Raw genomic sequence first — 26,707 nt, forward strand, 5'->3', positions numbered from 1 at the left:
GAAAAGCCGATTCCACGCATCAAGGAACTGACTATTAGTTATTGTTAAACAATATATTAGTATCAAACTCGGAAGAAAATGGTTTCACTGAGAAGTTCTTTTTTCGCAGATAATAACTGTGATATGAATCTTGCCGGCGGAATCAGACTGTTATTATTATTTTTGAAGCGTTATTCGAAAATATAAGTGTGTAGTGTGTAAATATCTCATGAACGCTAGTGCCGTTAGTGCCGCGCGGTCTGATATCGTTGGTTTGTTCTGTAAAATTGAACACTATTTCAAAATAAAAAAATCATCGAAATACTGAATTACACAAATCGAATTATAAACGAGGACAATACTTCCTCTCCAGCTAAATCCTGAAATAAGCGGTGTGCTAAGAAAATGATGCAGCTATAGACAAACAGAAAACTTTTCTGTGTTACCTCTAAGCAATTGAGAGGTTAATGCGTATATCACGCCACTGATTGTACCTATACGCAGCGAAATCAACCTTCCAGACATTTGAGCATGCATAAATTTGGGACCCACCAATTATTTCAGTTCCTGTGAATTCTAGTTTTACTAATTTTGCTTAAGCTTAAAGTACTTCACTAACTATTTTTGTTATACAAAAGATTAGGCTGAAAAAATAAAATACTGCCAAGGAAATGATAGGGTCCCAAATTTATGCATGCACAAATGTCTGGAAGGTTGGCATCGCTGCCTATACCAGAGACATTTTTATTTGCAATTTTTGATCAGTTCACATGATAGCAAAAATGATCATAACTACGAGTGAAGGGGTTAGGTTACAAGCTAAACGATAATGGTCGATTGTTACAAATACTGATCTAAGCATGATTTATCCGAATCAAGTGAAGTCATTTTCTTACCTAAACTGTTCCTCCAATCCATCTTCCTTGTCCGGATCCTCCGGTTGAACATTGACGACCTCCGTGTCCACATCATCGTCATCGTCATCATCATCGTCGTCCTCCTCACTACTGTAATCATCATCGTCATCACCATCGGCATCTCCGCCGTTATTACCGTTGGCATCATTATCATTATCTGCATCGTAATTGTCCGACGACGAAGACGGCGGCGACGACGTGTTGGGCGTTGGGTCCGACTGAGGAACGTCGGTACTGTTGTTACCGTTGATCGCCGCTGAGTCACCAGCACCTTCTACAGCAGCGACCGCGAGTGTCCGCTGAGGCTGCACGTTTTGACCCTGGTAAAAAGACAACAAAACACAGAACGGGTTCACGTAAATCATACTGGCAGAACTCGAATTGGCATAAAACTAAAATAACTGCAGAAGATTTTTTTCCCGTGTTGGGTATGAATTGTTTATAAATAATATATTTTTTCATAACCCAAAATCACGATGAAATATCAACAATAAAGCGAAATCACGATCGATGAAATAATCAACGCTTTTATTGATAGTTTTGCAATATCCATAATCATCTACTGTACCCTAATGAACTCAGTTTGAACCAGCATCTCTACTTGATAATACTTCCGTATCGCAAAAGGAATCCCGCAGAAAAAACTATGTAAGTCATTTAGTTTTTAACGTTTGTAATTGATTATCGCTGTATCTCAGTATTTCTCAATAACAATGGGATGATCGATTTTATAGCCTATTAAACGGTACAAGCATTTGTACTTTGATAGCATCTGCTCGTTGTTTCATTATTGTATTACAAACAGGAATATTTCAGAGCCGCTTTATATCCAATAATGGCCAATAAGAGAAACAAGGTTCTGATTAGGCATGGTACACAAATTACATAAAATTTCCGGTTTTTAGACCCCCTCCCTCGCCTATCTATACCTATAAAGAAGGATTTCTGTCTGTCTGTCTGTCCGTATGTTCCTTATAGAATCGAAAACTACTGAACCAATCGGCATGAAAATATGCATGTAGAGGTTTTTTGGGACCAGGAAAGGTTTTAGTGATGGTTAGAAACCCCTCCCCCCACTAAGAGGGGGGGCTCCCATACAAATGAAACACAAATTTCTGCATAACTCGACAACTAATCAAGCAAATAGAACAAAATTTAGCATGTGGGTGTTTTCGGTGACTAGAATTTATTCTATGGTAAATTGAGACCCCTCCCCTCTTTATAAGGGGAATTATAACTCCTCTCCTCTTTAAAAGGGGGGACTTCCATACAAATTTCTTCATAACTCGAGAACTAATCAAGCAAATGGAACCAAATTTGGCATTTGAAGGTTTTCGAGGGCAAGAATATTTTCTATAGTAAATTAGGATCCCTCCCCACTTTAAGAGGAAGGGCTCCTGTACCAAAGAAACACAATTTTCCTTGTAACTCAAGAAGTAATTAGCAGTAATAAGCAAATGGAACCAAATTTGGCATGTGGGTGTTTTTGGAGACAAAAATTTGTTCTATGATGAATTGGGACCCCTCTCCGTTTTAGGAGGGGGGGATCCTATACACATGAAATACAAATTTCCTCATAACTGAAGAACTAATCAAGCAAATTGAACAAAATTTGGCATGTGAAAGTTTTCGAGGGCAAGAATATTTTCTATGGTAAATAAGGACCCCTCCCCACTTTAAGAGGGGGGCTCCTATACAAACAAAATACAAATTTCCTCATAACTCGAGAACTAATCAAGCAAATGGAACAAAATTTGGCACGTGGGTGTTTTTGGAGACAAAATTTTTTTCCATGATGAATTGGGACCCCTCCCCACTTTAGAAAGGGGGGCTCCTATACAAATGAAATGCAAATTTCCTCATAACTTGAGAACTAATCAAGCAAATGGAACCAAATTTGGCATGTGGGAGATTTTGGAGTCTTGAATTCATTTTACGATAGTTAGAGACCTCTCACCCCTGTGGTAGGGGGATATGGACTCTCATACAAATAAAATAGAAATTTTTGCGAAACTCAAAAACTAATCGAACTCGAGAAATTCGAGACTCTTCCATAAAACATTAGTCAATACAAGACCACAAAAACTATCTATAGTAACACTAGATCATTCAGGACGAGACAGTCGCGAGTGTTGCCGGTGACCCGCCGTCGGAAGCCCCGCCCACTGGGGGGCTTGCAAAACTCGAGATTGTGACAAAGATCATCCGGGATTCATGATTTATGTACAACACAGGTTAATTTGTGGCAATACGAAGTTTGTCGGGTCAGTTAGTGTTACATTAAGTATCACTTGGCATAACTCACCCATTAAATTACGTAACGTTAACCAACCCCCCCCCCTCCCTCAACATAGAATAAAAATGACATAAACCACATGTTTATTTAAATTTTAAGGAATTCAACCAAATTAGCAAGAGCTTCATATTGAAAACAACAATCAGGCATCGACCCATGTTAACGAGAAATTAGCCCTCAACGTGTATTAATGACTACCATCACAGAACAGAAGTGGAAGTCCGAAAAATTCAGCGATCAAAACTGGTAAACAGAGTCTTTTTTGTTTTTATTTTTCTTTGGGAAAGTTTTCGCATAGAAGTAAATAACAGCAATATAAGCAGAACGCTTACTGCCAATTGCATAGCAGCTTTTAAGTGCTTTCGTGTGCATTCGTATGACTGCTTAGAGTGTATTAGTGAATAGGTCTTAATGGCTTTTTTAAATGTAGTACAGTAGATTCGCTGGGAAAAATGATTGTCTGCCTTATTTTATCGATAATATTTCATATGCAACTCAGTTCCATTACCAAAAATGTTTTTCTGACGAAAAAACTGTTTATGAGCACTTGAAATGCAGGATTTAGAAACATTTAGTTGTAGCACATCAATATCTGGCTCACTTTCCGTCGATATATCTCCTCAGTTGGCAGAAATTCTCAAAATATGAAAGTACACGAGCACCTAATCTACGTTTGCGCATGCAAAAGTCATTGCATGCACCATGAAAAAATCTGTATGGACAACTGGCGTAAAAACTTGCGCCGTCTTCATCCACCGAACTGTTCACTTAAAATTTGCGTTTCAGCGGCCTTCACTCATATAAACAGTTTTGTCCGAAAATCTAAGTTTTATAGTAAGTTTTATTTACTTTATTGTTAAACATGAGACGAAATGCATGCCAACTGCAAACCAGATATTTCCAAAATTATTCGGGTGAATGTGACAGGGGGATTTTCGTATTCTTTCTTTTACCTCTTGCTCGTAGTAAACCAGTGGTGCCATACAAAATACTAAAATTGTTGCTTTTTCATCATGTAATAAAGAAATTTAATAGAAGATATGGCAATATTACATTGGGTAAAGAATACCAGCGAATTTTGTGTTAAGCTCTCGCTTGACTTCAGCTGAAATGTTCATCATATGTTATGCAATACTGCCGTGTTTTAATTACATTGCTCGTCAATCTGCATGTACACACACAATGCGTTTGGTTATTTGTCGCTTACCGTTTCTATTATATTCGAAAACCAATTCAAATATAAAATGATGATATCTAAATGATCACTAATTTCACCTTAAACTGAAATGGTCTTGAATCGTAATAACTGGAAATTTAGTAGCATTATCTTCATCAGCTACAAACCATAATTTTGTATCATAATTTTCATCAGTATAAACCGATTTACTGTTTTTCACCTCCAACATGTCCTTGCTTTCCTCGTTTGGCAACTGCCTTTTTGGTATTCACAAATTTGTTACGATGAGTGGCGAATGAACTTCCAGGTTTAAAACCACTCTCTAATGAAAATCAATACCAACCAACAAATTTGTTACGTAACTATTCTCGTAATTCGTATACGAACCCTTATTGGATTATACCAATGCATATTTCAACCAGGACAGATTGTTAGAGCCAACTCAGTCATGGAAACATCCGTTCTATTTAGAATTTTAACGTTTGAAGCTGAACTGTTACTAAAAATAGAAATGTAATGTGGAACTTGCTACACTGTTAATTTTATTAAATTTTGAAAGTTTCGTACATTTTAAAACAACTGAAGATCAATAGTTCAATAGCGCCGAAGTTCAACATGTATACATGCATTCCGAGTGAGGGTTCATTTGTGCTGGGCCAGCGTTCCCGGTTTGTTTACGGGTTGGACTTCGGTCTTATTTAATTATTGGTCTTCAATTATTGACCAGCAAAGTGACAAATATAGATATTTTAAAGTAAATGCGGTTGCCATTAGTGGTGACTGAAAAAAAATTCCGCAAAGCGACGACGAATTGGGTTTTCCCCCGGGAATGATAGTCGCTTTCGCCCGCTGTAAACGAATATTGTTGAGAAAGGCTGATACTGATCATTACGGGGGTTGATAACTTTGTTCCCATGATGCTGGTCATTTAATGTATTGAAATGTATACAAGATAATGAGTTTTGCCGTGTCTACTTAAGCTCCGCGAATGAAAGAAAACGCAGGCGATAGATGATAGAGCCATTTCTGATGAGTTCAACTTATTTATAAGGCTGATTATAATTCAATCAAGTAGCTTTGTTGCATGTCAAACAAGGTTGACACATGGAGTAAGTTGGAAATAACAACAATCACAGTCAACTACGGCTAGAAATGAGTGATCAATAAACATGGTAATAAAGTAAAGAGCTCTCGTTAGTGCAGCCAGCGTGAGACCTATACCAATCACGAGTGTTTGCCGGGTGGACGAGTGATTGCTTAATCATCATCAGGCTGTGGTGGGCAAAGTGATTTTTTACTTACTTTACTTATTTTAGCGGCGACGGTCTGTTATCGATCTTGTGCCGAACGAATTATGGTCCTCCAGTACTGTCGGTTCTGGGTTTCTATTTTTCAATCGGCTCGAACACTAGCTGAATGAGCATCGTCCTTGACAGCGCACATCCAGCAGGTGTAAGATCTGCCCAGGAGTCTATGGTCCCTACCTGGTTCACAGCTGAAAATAGTTTTTGTTCTCTTTTTTCGGGCATTCTGACCACGTGCCCAGCCCACCTTCACTATATGAGCGTATTTGTATACTTGATACAGCCCGTGCTTTATGCGTCTACACTAAACTCAACTTTCCATTTTGCCATCAAGTATTGACCGCATCATTTTATGCTCAAAAATATCTGTAGAAGGCCACTGGAAGGATTAGTGTTCTGTAGAGTTACGTAATCCGCAGAAAGCCCGATTCGCGGCGGCAATACGCCGTTTTACTTCGCGGCTTACATCGTTGCCACATGTCACTAGCATACCAAGGTATATGAATTCCTCCACTGTTTCATGTCGTTCACCATCGACCCCCATATCGGCACTAACACCATTTGGACTCCCACGTTCCCTGCCAGCAGCCATGTACTTCGTTTTGGCGGTGTAAATGGTAAGACCCAATCTTGCTACTGCCAATTTAAAAGGCCCAAAGACCTCTTCCACTGCTCTACAGTTGATGCCGGTGATATCAACATCATCCACAAAACCAAGAATCATCGTGATGTTCCTTTCCTTTTCACGGTTGCTCTTCGTATTGCACCTTCTAAGGAAATGATGGATAGTAGAGTGCATTCCCTTGCTTCAGACCATCCAACATCACGAACGCGGCCGAGGTCTCGCCCACTAACTATTCTGACGCATGATTTTGTTCCATCCAGCATCGCAAGAATTAGTTTATCTTCTTAGTTACTTCGGAAAACCATTAACATTATTAACATTATTTGCTACAGCTCATTTTATTTGACTAAATCGTACGCCGCCCTAAAATCCACAAACAGACGATGAGTTTACATGTTGTCTAGTAACTGATGCAGGTTAAACATCTGATCCATCGTGGAGCGACCGTCACGAAAACCAGCTTGGTATTCGCCGACGAAGGATTCTGCCAACGGTCTCAGTCTAAAGAACAGGAGAGCGCCTTATAGACAGAATTAAGCAATGTAATAATTTGATAATATTTACGCTCGAGTCAATGTCCTTTTTTACCAAATAGGGCAAATGGAGCCATCTATCCTCTCTTCCGGCATTTGTTCTTCCGCTCTGATCCTGTTCAGCCTTACCTTGCTAGATGCTAGTGCTTGCTAGATTCGGCTAGGCGGTGCTGGTCTAAAGACGGTATGAATCCAAGGCATTGCTTTTGTGTAGCCGCAGTGATCATGCGGCCTGGTTCTTCTCATAAGTCACTCAGCTGGAAGTGAGTCTGGCAAAGGTGGGTTCCGTCAGTTCCTTTTGCAGGGTACCACCCAACAATCGATCATCATTATCACCTTCTTCCAGCTTCGATATCACCAACATGGACTGAAGCGTGTCCGATGAGGACACGCATAGCGACCATCTAGCTATACGGTAGAAGTTTGAACGACGGATGCCACCGTAGCGAAGGCTGAGGCCGACCGGTCGGAGGTAGAAAGTGAAAGCCTTCGATAAAGAACTATTCGTTGAAGAACTCAGCGCGGGGGGGCCCTGTAGCCGCAAGGTTACCGAGTCTGCCTTGACAAGCGAGTGGTCGTGGGTTCGAATCTTAGTAGAATCAGGCCATTCGCTGTCAAGTGACTTTAGCATGGGTTTATTCTCAGGCCCCTCCACATCCTTCCTACTGCATTCTGCATTAACTAACAATGAAAGCCTCTTGCCAGGGCAAGTTATAAGAGTGGTACTTGCTTGAGGTGCGAATGAAGCCTCTTGTTCAAGGGCAAATTATAGCTTGTTCCACTTCCTGGTTCTAGGAACGAGATTGGTAATGCATAATAAGTAGTAGTAAGGAACACATACATACACACAAAACACACCCTCACTCTGTGCTGAACTCTGCTTTACCGACCATGAAGCCTTTAGCCGGGGCTGGTTATAAGAATGATACTTGCTCGAGGTGCGAATGAAGCCTCTTGTCCAAGGACAAATTATAACTAGTCTCCGCACTTCCCGGCTCTAGAGCTAGATTGGTTGAAAAGTAGTAAGAAGCGTAGAGGGAAAAAGGGGTGAAAAACACACCAAAAGCACGGATAATAAGCAGTTCGCTCACTCTATAGCGATACTGCAATAATAACGAAGTGCGGAACAACACCTGGATAAAATCACAATAGATCAAAATGCTGGTCGTAGTGATAATATCCATTTAACAAAAAAAAAAAAAGAACTCAGCGCACAGAGCAATCGCTCGAACCTGAATGCTAATGAGCTGACTAACATCCGAACGCGAACGGTCGCCGCTCGGAACCGATGCGGTCGAAACGCGTGGGGCTGAGCTAAGAGCGCCAGGTTGGCGCTCAACAAGGAGGTTAACAGAAATCCTGTTTTCAGGAGCTATGCCGTGATGCGGATTCAAACCCCTGTACGGTCAAGCGAATGACACCCTCACTCCGGTCACGAATGAAGAGCTCATTGTGGCTGCCACTGGTCTAAAAACGAAGAAAGCGCCCGGTCCTGACGGGATACCGAACGAGACACTGAAAGCGGCAATCCAAGCATATCCATATATGTTTAGAGAGACGCTGGCTGGTGTCAATGAACAAATGGCACATCGCAAGACCGATGCGGTAATGATCAGCAACCACAAGGCGGCCCAGGATGTCAAAATTGTGCCCAGGTAAGGGGCCAATGGCGGTTAGTGCGCTGTCCAAGATTTTGCTAAATGGCTATGGACCTAGCAACAGTAAGAGACGTCTGATGGCCAGCGTTGCCATGTCGGTGCTGAGGTATGGTGCACCGGCTTGGACCTCGGCTTTGGGTGTAGGCGCAATCAGAAATGTTCAGACTGATGCTGTGCTATGCGTAGCGAGCGGCTACCGCGCCATATCGCTGAATGCGATCGCGGTCATTGCAGGTATGATTCCCATATGCATTCTTCTATGTGAGTACATCGAGTGCCATAGATAAAGGAACGTCAGGGGCATTCGGAACAGAGTTACGCCGAACTCTATTAGGAGGTGGCAGGTGGAATGGTACCACGTTGAACACGGTAGGCGAACCCATAGGCTGATCTAGAACATCTCGCCTTGGATCGGTAAAAGACACCAACGCCGACAACATCGTGCAGGGAATGTGCGCGGAGCAGCGCTCGTGGAGCGCCGTCGATAAGGCCGGATGTGATGGTGGAGTTTTAATGGCTAGAAGGGGTGGGATGCAACGACAGCGCCTGACATAGCTTAGCTAGGCTCAGATAATGGGTTGACTGGGCAGCCCAGGTCGTAGGTGACGGGTGGGCCGGTTATGGCATGACAGAAGGTGTTGTTTGAACCTATACCAACAAGGAAAACGATGGAGTGCTCCAAATCTGTATTGTATTGTATAGATATGAAAATACATTTTGTTATTGATTAGGAACATTGGTAGTAAGATGAGTTTAATAACTGATGGTGTTATCATATCTTATTATGACTTTAAAAAGATATTCGATATATTTTATAAAATGATTTTTCAATATCTCATATGCTACTGCATTTGATATTCAATGCCTTAGTAATACAAAAACATGTTATTGCCAACTCTGAATACAGTCATGTTATTGCTTTGTTATTCAAATAACACAAGCACCTAATTATTCTTTTGGCCTTAAATGAGCAAAATTTTTATATTATTTTTAGTTATTTTACCGACTATGTCAACCAAAACAAGACCAAATTTTGATGTGTGTTATTCAATTTCCATAACACAGTTTGAGATTATTTTGCCTTTCGTGTCTGCTCGGAAAATTCGTGAGCTTGTTAATAAAAAAAACCTGATTTAATCCACCTAGTGATGAAAGGAACCTTAGTTATACGGTCTTACTTGCTATTTGAGATAGAAATCGACACGTCTTCGGAAAATAATTCATCTATTGCTTAACGTTGCATTGTGCGTTGGTTTACATAAAATTTTTGGAATTTGGATAAGTTTACAAAATTTTAACAAAATAGAAGCACTTATAGTTCCTTTTCTCATGAAATTGCTGAGTAAGTCGTTACTAATGTGGGTAAGTGCAAGTAAAAGTAAGTTGTAAGAAATAATATTATTCTTTAACATATAGGGTAAGGTGGTGCAGAATGCACCGCTTACGCAAAACATCATTTTGCAGAGCAACGGCGTGTTTGTTCCACGTTTTTCAACTTCTAGAAGACTTTGGGATCTTTTTTACACTTACTCCTGGTGAAATTTCCTAACAAAAACCAGTATTTTATGTTATTTTTGTCGATTTTTGGCAAGAGTCAAAATCATTATGTGAGGCAGAACGCCAAAGCCCGTGGACAAAACGCATCAAGTTTGCCCAGCTAGGCGTTAAAAGCAACCAAAAAATTTACCATTCAATCACGTGTTGTATAAACTCCTAAAGCTAGGCTGCCACAATGGCGGAAGCGTTCGTTACAAACGCTTGTTTGCTGGGATACAATGGGTTCATATCTCAACATAATTGGCAATAAAATTTAATCATTTACCTTTCTCCAACTGATGTGTGATGAAATATTGTAAGTTAAACAACGTACAATTAGGTTTAAGGCAAATTCTAAGTCGTATACAATACATAATATTGCTACATTTTTAATAAATAATCCGAAACAAAAGATGTACTGTAAATTAAAAATATTTTGTAACTGTTCGATCCCGCTGTGATGCATTCTACCCCTGTTTTGTATTTTGAAGTTTTTTGCAATATATGTGAAAAATACGCATAGTTAATGCCGTTTTTGTGATGAATCATCGAGTATAACAGTATATCAATTAGATAGACTGTATTTATTATGAAATTTGCATACCGACTAGTGGTAAAAGCTTAAGAGAAAACCGTGATTTCTTACATGTGGAATGAGATCGCGGATAATCGCTTGATTTTATTGGATGTCGAATTTTATTGGATGTTGGCTATGTTTGATGCTTTTACATTCTACACAATTATGAATTAGCGTGTCACCAAAATAAAATGCGCATTCATAATTTTACCAAAAAGTTTCCGCGTTTTTAAGCAATTAACAGCATGGGCCATTCTACCAAACCCCCCCCCCCCCCTCCCTTCCCCCACCGGTGCGTTCTGGACAGTCTTACCCTACATTGCGTAGAAAAGGTCTAGTTTATAGGTTTTTGAACTATGCATAATTTCCTGCAATGCCATTCTATTTGATTCAATAAAGTTTTCTTGAATAAATTTCATCAATTTTTATTAACCTTCGGTTACTCACGCTGTTATATTTTGTACAACATGTGTAGGTTTTTAAATGCTACCTTGTTATATAGTTACAAATCATTGTTTAACAAACGTATGTTCTTAAATAAACTTGTTATGAGCAACTGTCAGAATTATTCGATGCATTAATACTTTAAATTGTTAGGAAAACAGATCAGCATAAACCGACAGAAAATCACAGAAACGAAGCAAGCAGCATGTGAGCTGTACCGCAATTGGGCCCAACTAACATTTTCTCTCGTTTCTTCATATAGAAAAATGGTGTCTGTAAGCAGCAAAACTATCAGCAAATGTAAAATGTTTAAAATGTATCCCTCTGTTGGTAGACGAATAATTCGGAGTCAAAATTAGGGTGTTTTTTGTAATCAAAGCTCTACAGATCCTAAACAAGCAGACATAGAGGTACACTACATTCAGCAAAGTTGTGTATTTTTACTATTTGTACAACTTTGTAACACATGAAAAAGTCATACAACAATTACAAAACGAGCTGAAATAGAAAAACTGATTTGACAAGTGCATTTACAATAAATAAGATTTCTCTATCTTCGCAGAAGAGATAGAAGGTTACTGTCTTCAGCAAAATTTTTTGTAATAATATGCTCTAAAACTTTGCAAAACACATCAAACACATTGAAACTAAACAAAAATATTGACCAAACTCGTGTTTTAGTCTTTTGACCTTGAAATGCGGTCAGGCATATATTAATATTTTTTTTGAAACGATGGTTCTACAATTGATGAAGGGACGGTAAGGGAAAGTAATGAAGAAGGATTTTTTGGGAATGGAGAGGAAAGAGTGGAAAGGTAGGGGGGATAGGTAGCTACGCTTAACAAGTTGTCTTTGTGACTCCTACCTTTTGTCCAATGCTGGAAGGTGCATGGGTCGAACCAAGCTATCCTATCTCCCCCCCTTCCTTTCCACTCTTTCCCCTGCATTCCCAAAAAATCCTTCTTCATTACTTTCCCTACCGTCCCTTCATGAATTGTACAACCACCGTTTCAAAAAAAAATATTAATAGGGTAAGGGATCTAGTTTTCGACCCTGTGCCAGTTTTCGCACCACTACTGAAACATTCATCAAATAGATTCCTAAGGAAAAGGTAGAGAAAAGCTATTATGTAGGATATTGTCAAGATTGTTATTTTGCTAGAAATTTTGCAATACCCCACCAAAATTTGCGTATGTAAGTCCAAATTATCAAGTTTTTTAAACTGCGACTGGAGTTCGAGTGTTTTCTTTTCGTCTAGTGAAAACAGATACGGAATCAAAATTTCCATAAATTATGAATATTAGGACACTGAATTCATGCAATATGTTATTTTATAAAGAAAAGGCAATACTTCTAGTCAATTTTCTTTTGTTGCAGTGCATAGGGTAGATGATCCATTAGTTTCGCCACTAAGCACAATATACCTTCATTTTGCTTGTTTATTGAGGTATATGCTTCAATTAATGCTTGTGGGATATAAATTTATCAAATACAAGGTATTTGTCACAAGGCAAGACAATTGCTTTCGTTGTACGAGAAGCTTTATAAAGAAAAAATGAATTTTCCGATTCAATTATATTGTACCAACAGTTGCGCTAATGATTCCTTAATTAAGTTTGATGTTCCTTTAATTGTGTTATTCCATATACATTGCTAGGTTGCTAAGTGAAAAAACATCGTAGCAAAACTATAGATGAGCGCCTATAGTTGTGCGCTCCAACTGCGCGTTAGATTTTGGAAAATTGGCATTTTAGCAAATAATGCTTTAATTTTAAATGGTGTAGTCTAACTACCAATACTTCTAAAAACCTGTTTTATATAATGAATGTAATTGTTTTATCTAAAATGCTACGGTGACGAAAATAAATATTGCATTGCATGCATTAATATTAAATAGTAGCGCAACTATTGGTACTACCACAACTACTGGATCAACTACCCTATTTGTTTTTTATGATGTAATTCAAGACGTTTAAAAAAGTACGAAAATTGAAACGCAAAACTGTTTGTGTTCTAAATTTCGACCGGTCGAAACAGCCTGCTGAATGCTTTCAAATACGCTTATTTCGTTTTTCAACCCATCGTTGAAAAAGCCATGGAAGTAGAAAGTAGTCTGACCCGAAAATAATTGTATGATTTGAGGCGTTTTCCGGGGTTGCATTTCAAACATCTTCCATCTATTCATTCAAAAAAGAAGGGTATTCGAAATAGTCTTTCAAAAAAGGTTTACGATTTAGTTTAAAAAAAAAAATAATACCAATGTGATATTACAGAAATGTTGCAGTTATTTTTTTGCATTAAATCCATCAATTTAAACGACTCTCGACTTTAAAAATACATTACTTTGTACATGGGTCGAATATTTGAACATGCAAGGGTCGAAAATTTGCCTAATGAGATATTGAATTGAAACGAGAAAATGAGTAAAAAATATACATCGTACAGTTATTTCCTTTTAAATGTTAATTGAAAATACGTCCTGTTCTACTATTCTATCATATTTTCGAAAAAACTGCGCTATTTAGACGATATATTGCAATTTGTTAGCCATGTATTGGTTTCATAGGTCGAATTATAGTGCGCTTGAATGAAGAAAAATAATTTTTTTATTTTACTTTTAGGGGGATTAGTCAAAATTTAAATTCTACCAGACGATAAAGCATCCAATTTCAAAAAACTCTTTCAAAGGTTTGATAAATTTAAAACCAAGTTTTCCTAGTCAAAACTCTAGTGCGTACGTTTTCTTTGGTTTTGGGCTATTGCGCGCGCGAGTAACTGTGTTACAAAAGTTAGCGCGAGTGTTCGAGGGTTAATATCTTTTGACCGGAAATACCAATTCTTATGAAATTTTGCATATATATTCGAAGTGTCAAAACCTCTCGTTTGACATTAAAATAATTGAAATTAGGCAAATTGACTGGGTAAAATCATTATAAATTATAGTTAATTTTGGTGTGGTGTATACGGTTGCTCATAACTTTCAAACTAAACGTTCAATCAAAAAACAAATTAATAGTGATCTATCCGGCTATATTACCTTTCAAATGAAACTAATAGCGCATAAATCGGTTTGGCCATCTCTGAGAAACAGGCGATCATTTGGACTGCATATTTGTTTTCTATGAAACTTGGTAGAAAGCTTAGCGATAGCAAGAGCTTTCATTTGGTACTAAAATCATTAAAATTGATTGTGCAGTTCCGGAAAAAACCGTGTCGCGTAGTTTTCACATTTTTGCGTATACCTTTCAAACGAAACGTCGTACCACGAAACAACTGAATGGTGATATACTAGGCAGAAATACCTTTCAAACAAAAGTAATAGCGGACGAATCGGTTTAGCCATCTCCGAGAAACAGGCGATAGAAAATGAGCTGCACACACACACACACACACACACACACACACACACACACACACACACACACACACACACACACACACACACACACACACACACACACACACACACACACACATACACACACACACATACACACACACACACATACACACACACACACACACATACACACACACACACACATACACACACACACACACACACACGCGCACACACAGAGACATTGCTCAATTCGTCGAACCCTATCGATTGGTGTATGACACTTGGCCCTCCGGGCCTTGGTTCTATTTCGTGTTTTTCGACCAATTTCTAAACCTTTGTTATATTGTATAACAAAGGTAAAACAAAGGAAATGTCAGCAACCGCGAATAGTGTTTAACTTTCCGCGCGAGATAGAATAATTATGCCCCCAAGAAGCGACTTCCCGAGAAGTATTAAAATAAAGCAACATTTACCTACTGTAATATAATTATGCTGCGAAAACAAACCAGAATAACGGACCACGCTCATCAATGTTAGAAGTTTTTTTTTCAATAGCTCGTGTATGCATCATTTTCACAAACGATAAATCTAAGCCTCCACAGAGTGCCTGCGTACTCGAGCGCATGGAACCTCCGTAAACAAATGCAGTGCAATGGATCGAATCGCATCCAGTGAACTATATACAGACGAAGTCAGTTGTCAACAGGCCACGGCACATGGTCTGTAGTCGGGCCACGCGAACCTGAACGATGTAAACAAAATAATTTACTTATATCCTTACGACGCGAAAACTGGATTGTAATCTGCGCCAAGTCGACGACGGCGTAGCGTTTATTTGATCGCCCGTGTGCCCACGTTCTTTCGTAATATTGAACCTAATTGGTCAATTACGGGAGCGACTGCCGCTGGACTTGCACTCGTTGCACTAAGGGTCGTTCTTTAGAGCAAAAGCTGGATGCGTCTTCCCTGCACGGTGTTAGCCTTTGAAAAGTGCTTCTGTACTCCGCCCTGCAAAGATTGAGAATTTCGTGCCTCGCGCAGATAATAAATTTAGCGTTGCAAATATGATTTATGGAATCTATGCGTCGTTTACTGTAGCCGAAGTTATAAAGCAATTGCTGGGAAAGAAAGCTGTTTCTAGGGAATTGCATTGCCATCGGTAGGACACTGTCCTCTAATTGGAGCAATTCGACTTGAGCAGCGGTACAGCGTAATAAACGCTTCATCATACAGAAATTAGTTTTTATTGGAATTTCTGGAAAAGCCGCTCGCTTAGTCACGAACAGATTATAGACCACTTACCTCGGTCGTTTCCGCGTGCTGACTGTTGCTCTCGTCGGTCAGCTCGGCCTCGGCACGTGCCTGCAGGATCTTAAGGGCGGTGTCATTTTCCACGATTTTGTACACATCGCTGTTACCGTTGGGGAAGATCAGGGGCGGTGGCGCTCCGGACGTTTTACTGCTCGCTGGCAACAACAACGGACTGGATTGGTAGCTGTCCAGTTCACTAACCGGAATGCATCTGGCTAAATCTGTCGAAGGTGCGAAAGTGAGGAAATGATAACGTTAGCTATAAATCGAACTCATCGAGGAAGACAGAGTAGCGCGAGGAAGAGAGAGAGAAAAAGGAATGGCAGATGGTTATTGCAACATTGTTGCTGCCGACAATCAACTTCATTTGCTACTATGCGGCGCTCAGTAATGATAACAAACCTGTTTAGCACTCTGGTAAATCTGTCGAATGCGATTGGTAAAAATTTTGGTGGCACCTGGTAACAACGTAGCTGAATTTAATTGATTAACGCCATTGACAATGTAGGTAGCTGAAATCTTGATTATTACTGGCCTTTATAGATAGATGTTTTCTTTTTGAAATTGTGCCAATATATAACAGAAGTTTGCGGTTAGCATTACATGGCAAATTTATTTGTATTTCATGATAATGGTTTCGTGGTGGGTCGTTCAGAATTAAACGCAGACCAGCTTAGTTATGTCACCTTCATTTGGCAGTGCAAATTATTTGCAAAATAGAGCCGCCATTACATGAATTAGTTCGCTCCTAATATGTTGAGTAAAGTAAAGACCATTTTAACAGTTATTAATTGCTCTATAATGTCTTTAAAATGATACAAATGAATTTAGATTATTGAAAAATCATTAGAGTTGATACTCCAGTGACTGTGGTAGTACCGGTAGTGGTGGAAACTCGAAATGTTCCATTATTTTTGCAGATTTTGGTACAAGTTTGATACTGACCAAATAATACTGGTACTGGTAATTCGATGCTTAACCAACTTGCACCAAAAACCTGCAAAAATAATGGAATATCTCCAGTTTCCACTACTATTGGTACTACCAAAACTACTGGGGCATCTACCCTATTGTCAGAAAAAAAGATTATTTATTTTCATTAAATAGGTATATATATATATTAAAAGATATGAACGATTTTACAGACGGCTATTGAATTAATTTGCAATATCATTCATTAATATATAACATCGAAGCGCAGGAGAAGAACAGTTAGAGGTTCAGATAGTAAAACAAACATAGATAAGCGCTATGATCACTCTACTATCAATACTTCAGACCTCTATCTCCCTAAGGACCAATCAGGTATCAACGTGTTTGGCTCGAATATACGAACTGATCAACATCTTCCAGTTCATCATCATCAATAGTCACTGTCCGTGGGAGGCAAATGTTGCTATCTCTGGAGCCACTTTCTACCATATATTTGGTTTTCGACGCATTGATTTGTAACCCTATCCTTCTAGCCTCCGTTTTTAATCTGGCGTAGATTGCCTCCACCGTCCCAAGCTTTCTAGTAATGATGTCGTGGTCATCTGCGAAGGTTAGGAGTTGGCTACTCTTGCTGAAGATCGTTCCTCTCGTTTCGATGCCCACTCGCCGGATGATACCTACAATAGCGATATTGAATAACATACAGAACAGTCCATCCCCTTGCCGCAACCGTCTGCGCGATTTGAAAGGACTTGAGAGTATACCCGAAACGCAACGCGCACGTAGCACAACTCGCTCCAGAATAGCTTGGATCAGTCGCGTCAGTTTGTAGTATCGTATGCTGCCCTGAAATCCACGCAAATATGATGCGTGGGTTTGACATTTCTGGAGGATTTGTCGGATAGTAAAAATTTGATCCGTAGTAGCACAAGCCCCCATAAAGCCCGCCTGATACTGCCCTACGAATTCTCCTGCTATTGGGGAGAGACGACGCAACAAAATCTGGGAGAGCACCTTATAGACGGCGTTGATCACCGTGATGCCGCGGTAATTACAGCAATCTAGCCGGTCACCCTTTTTTGTAGATGGGACAGACTACACCTTCCAGCCACTTCTCCGGTAGTTTCTCCTCCTCCCAAATTCTAGAAATTATCCAATGAAGTGCCGTTGCTAGCTAGTTCTTGGTCATTTTTGAAGAGCTCTGCCGAGAGTCGGCCCTTTCCGGCGGCTCTATTATTCTTCAGCTGACGAATTTCTCGCCGGAGCTCTTCGAGATGGGGAGCCGGCACGCTGTTGTCGTTTAAGGCACTCCCAGGTTAACTTCCATTGCGTCTCCTGCTGCTATATCGCCGTTGAGGTGCTCATCGAAATACTGCTTTCACCTGTCGGCCACCTCGCGCTCATTTGTGATTAGATTCCCTCTCTCGTCCCTACACATGCCAGGTTTAGGTGTGTAGCCCTTACGAGTTTGGTTCACTTTCTCGTAAAACTTGCGCGTGTCATAAGCCCGGAATAGTTGTTCTATATTCTTACGTCCTCTGTCTGACGCAGTTTTTTTTTCTCAAGATCGTGGTCAATTCATTCCGCGCTGTCCAAGCTCTTTTTTCCTCTTTATCGCTTGTTGGCATTCCACGTCAAACCAATCATTCCCTAGCACAACAACCGCTGGAACCGCAGGAAAGCTGAACTTCATCTAGTACGCGTCGTACGTTGCCTCCAGCTGTGCATAGAACGCTTCCTTCTCGTCGTAGGGTCTACCTTCGTGTGGGCAATGCACGTTTATGATGGAGTAGTTGAAGAAACGGCCTTTTATGCTTAACATGCACATCATTTCATTGATCGCTTTCCAGTCCATTACGCGATCCTGCATTTTGCCCAACACTACAAAGCCCGTTCCCAGCTCGTTGGTCGCTTCACCACTCTGGAAAAATTGGACTTTGCCGCCACGGATCCTCCAAACCTTCGCGCCTTTGCGACAGATATCCTGCAGTACCGCGATGTCCAACTTTCGGGGTTCTAACTGCTCGAGCAGCACCCTGTCACCACCAACGAAATTTAGCGATCTGCAGTTCCAGGTACCAAGTTTCCATTTCATGTCCTTATTTCGTCGTTTTCGTCCATGCCGAATGTTCCGAGTAATTTTCTTGACTCTTTTTAGCTTTTAGGGTTTAGGTAGGTAGCCGTATCAAGGCCCACACTACCGAGTCTCGTAATGGGGCTGCCATCTTACAGTGTCTCAACTCACTGTGCCTCCTTCCCTGTTGGTATACGACCTTAGTTTCCACCGGGGTTGGTTACCCGAGTTCCGCTGAGGTTGCTCATATTCCGGCGCAGTTGCTGTAATCCTGTAAGTCTGCAGTGACCAGCCAGTGATCTGATAGTGGAAAAAAGTTACAGTAATCACGAAGCAAAGGACTTTTTTTTCTAATAATTGTCCAAATAGGACAAATCTCCAATATTATAAACTTCACCTCGCTCGCAATATCCACATCCGCATCATAAAAGCGGAGAACGCGAGCTCCATTGATGTTTCTGCGTTCTGAAAATAAGACGAAAGATATTTTGCTCAAATCTACTGAAAGTCCAGATTCTCAGCACCACGTTTCCACAACGCATAGTGTTGCCTGCTGCATTAAGTCAAATAATGTCCTTATGTACTTTCCAACTATTAGGATGAGATAGTCATCAGCAAAACCCTATGGCGGATAGACCTACATCATTGAGTTCCTTAGTAGGCCACTCGCCATAAGGTTCGATAACGCCACCTTGTGGAGATCCACAAACACTTTGCTTCCAAATGCTTGCTGGCCGTAACGACGAAAAAATCAATCAGTTACTAAGTTTTTGTTCTATCCAATAAATATTGAAGGCACGTTACGATGACGAGGAACAGAGGGGTTCAACGTGCAAGATAGCTCGACCAGGCCGAAAGTGATTTGCGACTTCTGAGACGCCTGGGAAATGGAGACGACTGCTGGAAACAGCATGCGGGCTTATGCTAACGACGACGACCACTGCAACTTTCTTCTTGGAAGACTGCCATATTTGAACGAAAGATGTTGCTATTTTTAACAGAGTACAGTAGTTTTTGGTACTATACTACTCGTACTAAACTACTACTTACACACACACACACACACACACACACACACACACACACACACACACACACACACACACACACACACACACACACACACACACACACACACACACACACACACACACACACACACACACACACACACACACACACACACACACACACACACACACACACACACACACACACACACACACACACACACACACACACACACACACACACACACACACACACACACACACACACACACACACACACACACACACACACACACACACACACACACACACACACACACACACACACACACACACACACACACACACACACACACACACACACACACACACACACACACACACACACACACACACACACACACACACACACACACACACACACACACACACACACACACACACACACACACACACACACACACACACACACACACACACACACACACACACACACACACACACACACACACACACACACACACACACACACACACACACACACACACACACACACACACACACACACACACACACACACACACACACACACACACACACACACACACACACACACACACACACACACACACACACACACACACACACACACACACACACACACACACACACACACACACACACACACACACACACACACACACACACACACACACACACACACACACACACACACACACACACACACACACACACACACACACACACACACACACACACACACACACACACACACACACGATACTGCCGGCAAGGTGCTGGAGAGGGTTATCCTTAACAGACTCGTACAGTACACGGAGGGTACAAACGGTCTGTCAAGGAACCAATTCGGCTTCCGAAAAGGCAAATCTACGGTGGATGCCATCTTGTCTGTCACTAAGACAGCCGAGGTGGCAATCCAGCCCAAGAGGACAGGTATTCGTTATTGCGCAGTTGTCACGCTCGACGTGAGAAATGCGTTTAATAGCGCTAGCTAGGACTCCATAGCCAGCTCGCTTCGGAACGTCCAAGTGCCGGTGTCGCTGTACAGAATTCTGGAAAATTATTTCCAGAATCGTGTGCTATGCTACAACACGGAGGATGGTCAGAAATGCGTTCCAATCACCTCAGGGGTTCCGCAAGGTTCCATACTGGGCCCGGTGTTGTGGAACGTCATGTATGACGAGGTGTTGAAGCTAAAGTTTCCGGTAGGGGTGGCGATTGTCGGCTTTGCGGACGATATCACCTTGGAAGTCTACGGTGAATCTATCAGAGAGGTCGAGTTGACGGCTGCTCACTCTATAAGCATTGTTGAAGATTGGATGCGATCCAGGAAACTGGACCTAGCGCATCAAAAAACGGAGGTTATCGTGGTTAACAACCGCAAGTCGGTGCAGCAAGCAAATATCAGTGTCGGGGACTGCACTATTTCGTCAACGCGGTTCTTAAAACTCCTTGGAGTCATGGTCGACGACAAGCTCAAGTTCGGGAGCCACGTCGACTATGCCTGCAAGAAGGCTTCCACAGCTATTTCGGCATTGTCTCGTATGATGTCTAATAGCTCTGCGGTATATGGCAGCAAGCGAAGGCTTTTAGCCAACGTGGTCCAGTCCATACTCAGGTATGGCGGGCCGGTGTGGTCATCGGCGTTAGGTACCAAAAGCTATCTAGCCAAGCTGGAAAGCACCTATCGTCTCATGTGCTTAAGAGTGGCGAGTGCGTACCGCACAGTTTCACATGACGCAATCTGCGTCTTAGCGGGTATGATGCCTATTGGTATCATCATCAGCGAGGACGTAGAGTGCTTCAACCAACGTGGAACTAGAGGCATACGGAGTACCACAAGATCGGCCTCGATGATCACATGGCAGCGGGCATGGTCTGATTCCACAAAAGGCCGGTGGACACATAGACTTATCCCGGAACTATCCGGATGGGTCAACAGGCGTCATGGCGAAGTCAACTTCCACCTGACACAGATTCTGTCAGGGCATGGTTGTTTTAGACAGTATCTGCACAAATTTGGGCATGCGGAGTCCCCCGAGTGTCCTGAATGCGCGGACGTTGAGGAAACTGCAGAACATGCTTTCTTCATATGCCCTCGTTTCGAGGGCGTGAGAAGCAACATGATGGCAGTTAGCGGACAGGACACTACTCCGGATAACTTAGTCCAAAGGATGTGTTCTAGCTCGGACGTCTGGGGTGCGGTCAATGCGGCTGCTACCCAGATCGTACTTGAGCTACAAAATCGTTGGAAAGCCGATCAACGGCGAATAAACAGCCTAACTACCATAGTCCAGTAGTTATCTAAGAGCGTGCGTTAAGCACAATAGCCCCTCCCTGAAGTAATACCGATAAGGTGGTTCCAGGGGGGATTGAGGCTGGAGACTCGAGTAGGGTTTTAGTGGGTCTGGATCTCCACGATCTTCACGGGATACCAAACCCCACTCCCTGAGCTGTCTTTTCAGGTGTCTGATAGCAGATTTCCCTACTCGTTAAAAAAAAAAAAAAAAAAAAAAAAAAAAAAAAAAAAAAAAAACACACACACACACACACACAAACACACAGGGGAGGGTCTGCGCAGTGTATACCCATAGCGATCACCAGGCGATTAAATATAGTATCGGCCGGCGAAATCCTACGAGCCTACGAGCGGAACTGGAAGACGACGGCCTTTGACAGGGATCTTTTCGTCGAGGCACTCCGGGTGGACGGTGGAAGATCGATCTTGAATGAGAACGAGTTGACGGACATATTGGTCAGGGCATGTGATGTTACCATGCTTAGAAAACATAACCCGACAAAAGAGCGGCGACCGACTTATTGGTGGAATTCAGCAATTAGCAACCATCGTGCTAGTTGTCTCAGAGCCAGAAGGCGCGTCCAAAGAGCCAGAACTGTAACAAATCGGGAAGACCGTAGCGCGGAGTGACCAGGACTGCATTGAAACGGGAGATAAAACAAAGCAAACGCAACTGCTTCAATGAGCTGTGCCGAGAAGCTGACGCCAATCGAATCGTTATAGCGAAAGTAAAAGATCCTGAAGGCTATCGCGGAGGGACTTTTTCCGATGTGGGCAACTACACCGTACGGTCCAGAAGAGAGGGCTAGCGCTGACGGTCTGCAAGTCTCTATCGATGAAATAGAGGCAGTGGCAAGACAGCTCAAAATGAAGAAGGCCCCTGGTCCTGATTCTTAACGTGGCTCTTAAGGCAGCAATACAAGCGCTCCCGGATTTGTTCAGGACCGTCCGGAGAAATACTTAGATGATAGTAGCTTCCCGGACAGATGGAAAATCCAGAAGTTAGTGCTGTTGCCGAAACCAGGAAAGCCTGCGGGGGATCCAGCGTCATACAGGCCGATATGTCTACTGGATACATGCGGAAAACTCCCGGAGAGGATAATTCTGAATAGACTTACGAGGCATACAGAAGGTGAACACGGTTTGCCAAACATGCAGTTTGTGTTCCGGAAAGGGAAGTCCACGGTGGATGCAATTCAGACAGTGATCGAGCGAGCCAAGAAGTCGTCCAAACAGAGGCGAAGAGGAGATCGTTTTTGCGCCGTTGTAATGATCGACGTAAAAAACTCCTTTAACAGTGCCAGTTGGGAGGCCACTGCCGAGTCGCTGCATAGAATAGATCTTAGGATATCTATGCAGAATACTAAGGAGTTACTTCAGGAATCGGACGCTTGTTTACGAGGCCGCTGAGGGGCGCAAGACGATGAACATTACGTCTGAAGTCCCACAAGGCTTCATCTTTGGTCCAACGCTCTGTCTGTCTCTGAAGCTGCCTAGAGGCGCGGTGATCGTCGGCTCTGCCGATGATATCGTGCTATCGGTGACAGGCGAGTCACTGGAGGAAGTAGAAATGCTGGTGACAGAGGCGATTAGAACTATCGAGAACTGGATGCATGGTGCAAAGCTAAAATCACCCACCATAAAACGGAGGTTCAGTTCAGCGCAGTTGTCACCGTCGGAGAGCACATTATTACTTCAACGCGCGCGGTCAAGCATCTGGGAGTAATGATAGACGACCGGTTGAACTTCAACTGCCACGTCGACTACGCTTGCGAGAAGGCGGCGAAGGCTATCAATACGATAGCCAGAATCATGTCGAATTATTACAGGCCGAGTAGTAGCAAGCGGAGACTGCTGGCTAGTGTGCCATCATCGATACTGCGGTATGGAGCTCCAGCCTGGATCGCAGCACTACGATCGAAACGGAATCACGTGAAGCTGAATAGTACCTTCCGACTCATGGCTGTAACAGTTGCCAGTGCGTATAGAACAATATCGTCGGAGACAGTATGTGTTATCGCTAGAATGATCCCCATCAGCATCATGCTCGTGGAAGATAACAACTGCTACGGACGAAGAAACACCAGAGAAGCCCGGAAGCTGGTGAGAGAAGAGTCGCTGAGCAAGAGTGGCAGCAAGAGTAGTATAGGGCCGAGAATGGTAGGTGGACGTACCGACTCATACCGGTTCTGTCAACCTGGTTAAACAGGGAACATGGAGAAGTCGGGTTCCACTTGACGCAGTTTCATTCGGATCACGGTTGCTTCAGGCAATACCTGCACCGGTTCGGGCATGCTGCGACACCTCCAGGTAACCAATAAGCATTTCCAATGCAATTTAAATGCAAGTCAATAAGCATTTAAGTTAAATGCTACTTAAATCTTATAGTGCTGACAATGCTTATTTGCAGCTAGTTACCGACAAGAAGAATATGAATAGAATTGTAGATGTCAATTTTCAACAGTTATGCACTCAAAAAGCTGATAAACAGCAACCTGCAGTATAAAACGCCAGGGATGCTAATAAACGATTGATTTACTGCTTATACTAATGCTTATTGGTTACCTCGGTAGTCTGCCCGGAATGCAGAGAGACGGTAGAAACACTACAGCATGTGGTTTTTGAATGTCCTCGATTTGCCGCGATACAGAGGGAGATGCCGCCCCTGACGGTGGAGAACATAGTGGGCGAAATGTGTCAGGAGGAGAGCGTGTGGAATGCCATCACCGGTGTTGTAGCACAGATAGTGGAGAAACGACCAGCGAACTACCAATCCCGATTAGCAGACAATCTTGATAGACGCATCGGTAGAGTGACTGAGTGCCGAGCCCAACAAGAAACCCTGCGAGGGTGGCCGAGAGGATATGGAAGCCATGACGGTCGCCATGTCTGGATCGGTACACGTCTCGACAGGTGCAAGAAAAGTGGACGATGAAGGAGCATGTAGCATCAAGGATGGCAGAATCCTGCGAGGGTGCCTGTGAAGGAGTGGACGTTATGACGGTTGTCATCTCCGGGTCGGTGTGTACAGACACAGCCTCCCCCCGAAGTAATACTTAACGGTAGTTCCGGGGGGGGGGGGGGCGTTAAGGTCAGATACCCATGAGGTTTTTAGTGGGTTCGAGTCCCACACTGTGCCACGTGATGTAGCAATACATCATTAGTGTGCCTAAAATCGAGCGCTTCCTCACGTAAAAAAAACACACACACACACACACACACACACACACACACACACACACACACACACACACACACACACACACACACACACACACACACTACACATAGCGAAATTCGGGTAATTACGGTGTGCCGCCCATGTCGCATGAATGCCAAGCGACTATGCAGCGAAATTTGTTTTCTTCACCCCACTTCACTAATAATAAGAATGCAGGAACTCAACGTGCCAGATAGCACGACTAGGTTAATGTGTGCTGAGACGCTCAATGAATTGGAGACGAGCAACCTAGGACCGGGCAGTCGGGCACCATGGCGTCAAATTCTTGATATAAGGCATGAGCCATCCCGACCCCTATCAGCATTTGTGGCTCGAGCAGCACGTTCTTCGCAATCGTGTCATCCCGGCCCCTAGCTACTGAGCGGAATGTGTTGCGAATGATTTTTGACAGAATACTCCTGCAGACTTGTATATGTGCCATCTGAAAGACTATGTTAAGGTATGCTGTCCGAGAACTTCGAGCGCGGGTGGCGGTGCTTGTATGTTCATTCATCGCTCGGTTGTCTTTGAGACGCTAATTATTGAAGAGTTTCTTGAGGGAAGTTTAATAGTAGTTGGACTTCGATGCCCAAAAATTAAAATGGCAGTTGTTTATAGGCCTCCTCATGCCGAATTGTCAGCAAGTATCAACTTTTTCGATTTCTTATTAGAAAATTACCGTGGTATGCTATGTGTAGGTGACTACAATATAAATCTATTGAGTTCCACTTCTGACCAGTATCAATCAATGATTACTTCAAACGGATTTTCGTTTTTCAACAATATAGAGATAAATAGTTTCACGTACGGTGATAGTTTGTCAGGATCAATCATCGATCATGGATTCACGGATATGTTTAATTATGAATATACTGTCGGCTTACACGATATAAGTTTTACTGATCATAGTGCAATGTTGATAAGCCTTAGAGGTGCTTCTAACTTTAGAAGAAGTAGTTCAGATGTTTGTAACAAAGTTTGATTATGAACAAGCCTCTCTAGATCTTTGTCGAATGGCTCCACAAGCAGCAAATTTGAACGAATTGTGTATTATGACTTCTGACGTGTTAAGATCTAACTCACAGAAGGCTAGAATTAGACAAAAACGATCCACCAAAACTCCCTGGATAGACGATTATGTGCTTAACCAGATTCGTATTAGAGAACAGCTGTATCGAAGAACAATAGAATGGCCAAATAATCTACAAATTAAAACAAATTATTGTAGACAAAAAAATTATGTTACCGTTATACGACAAAAGCAAAAGCAGTGCTATGCACTTTTGATTGAGAATAATCGTTATAATATTAGAAAAGTATGAGATATTATGAATGATATTGTTTTTCCCAAAAAATCTTCAAACGATAAAAAAAGCATAACAAAGTTGTTGATAACACAGCAGTAAGAGATAAGACTAGAATTTGTAAT

At 42.1% G+C, this 26,707-nt stretch overlaps 1 protein-coding gene across 1 annotated transcript in view; it reads right to left on the reverse strand.

The window, feature by feature from the left end:
• LOC128746085 (lateral signaling target protein 2 homolog) overlaps positions 1-26,707 on the reverse strand; it is a 47,435-nt gene that overhangs the window by 4,707 nt on the left and 16,021 nt on the right. The window contains exons 2-3 of the mRNA XM_053843135.1: positions 15,692-15,921; positions 876-1,216 (exon numbers count right to left, since the gene is read on the reverse strand). Of these exons, the coding sequence (XP_053699110.1) occupies positions 876-1,216; positions 15,692-15,921 (571 nt within the window). The remainder of the gene's footprint in view (positions 1-875; positions 1,217-15,691; positions 15,922-26,707) is intronic.

The sequence above is a fragment of the Sabethes cyaneus genome, chromosome 1 (genome assembly GCF_943734655.1).
Source record: "Sabethes cyaneus chromosome 1, idSabCyanKW18_F2, whole genome shotgun sequence".
Taxonomy (NCBI): domain Eukaryota; kingdom Metazoa; phylum Arthropoda; class Insecta; order Diptera; family Culicidae; genus Sabethes; species Sabethes cyaneus.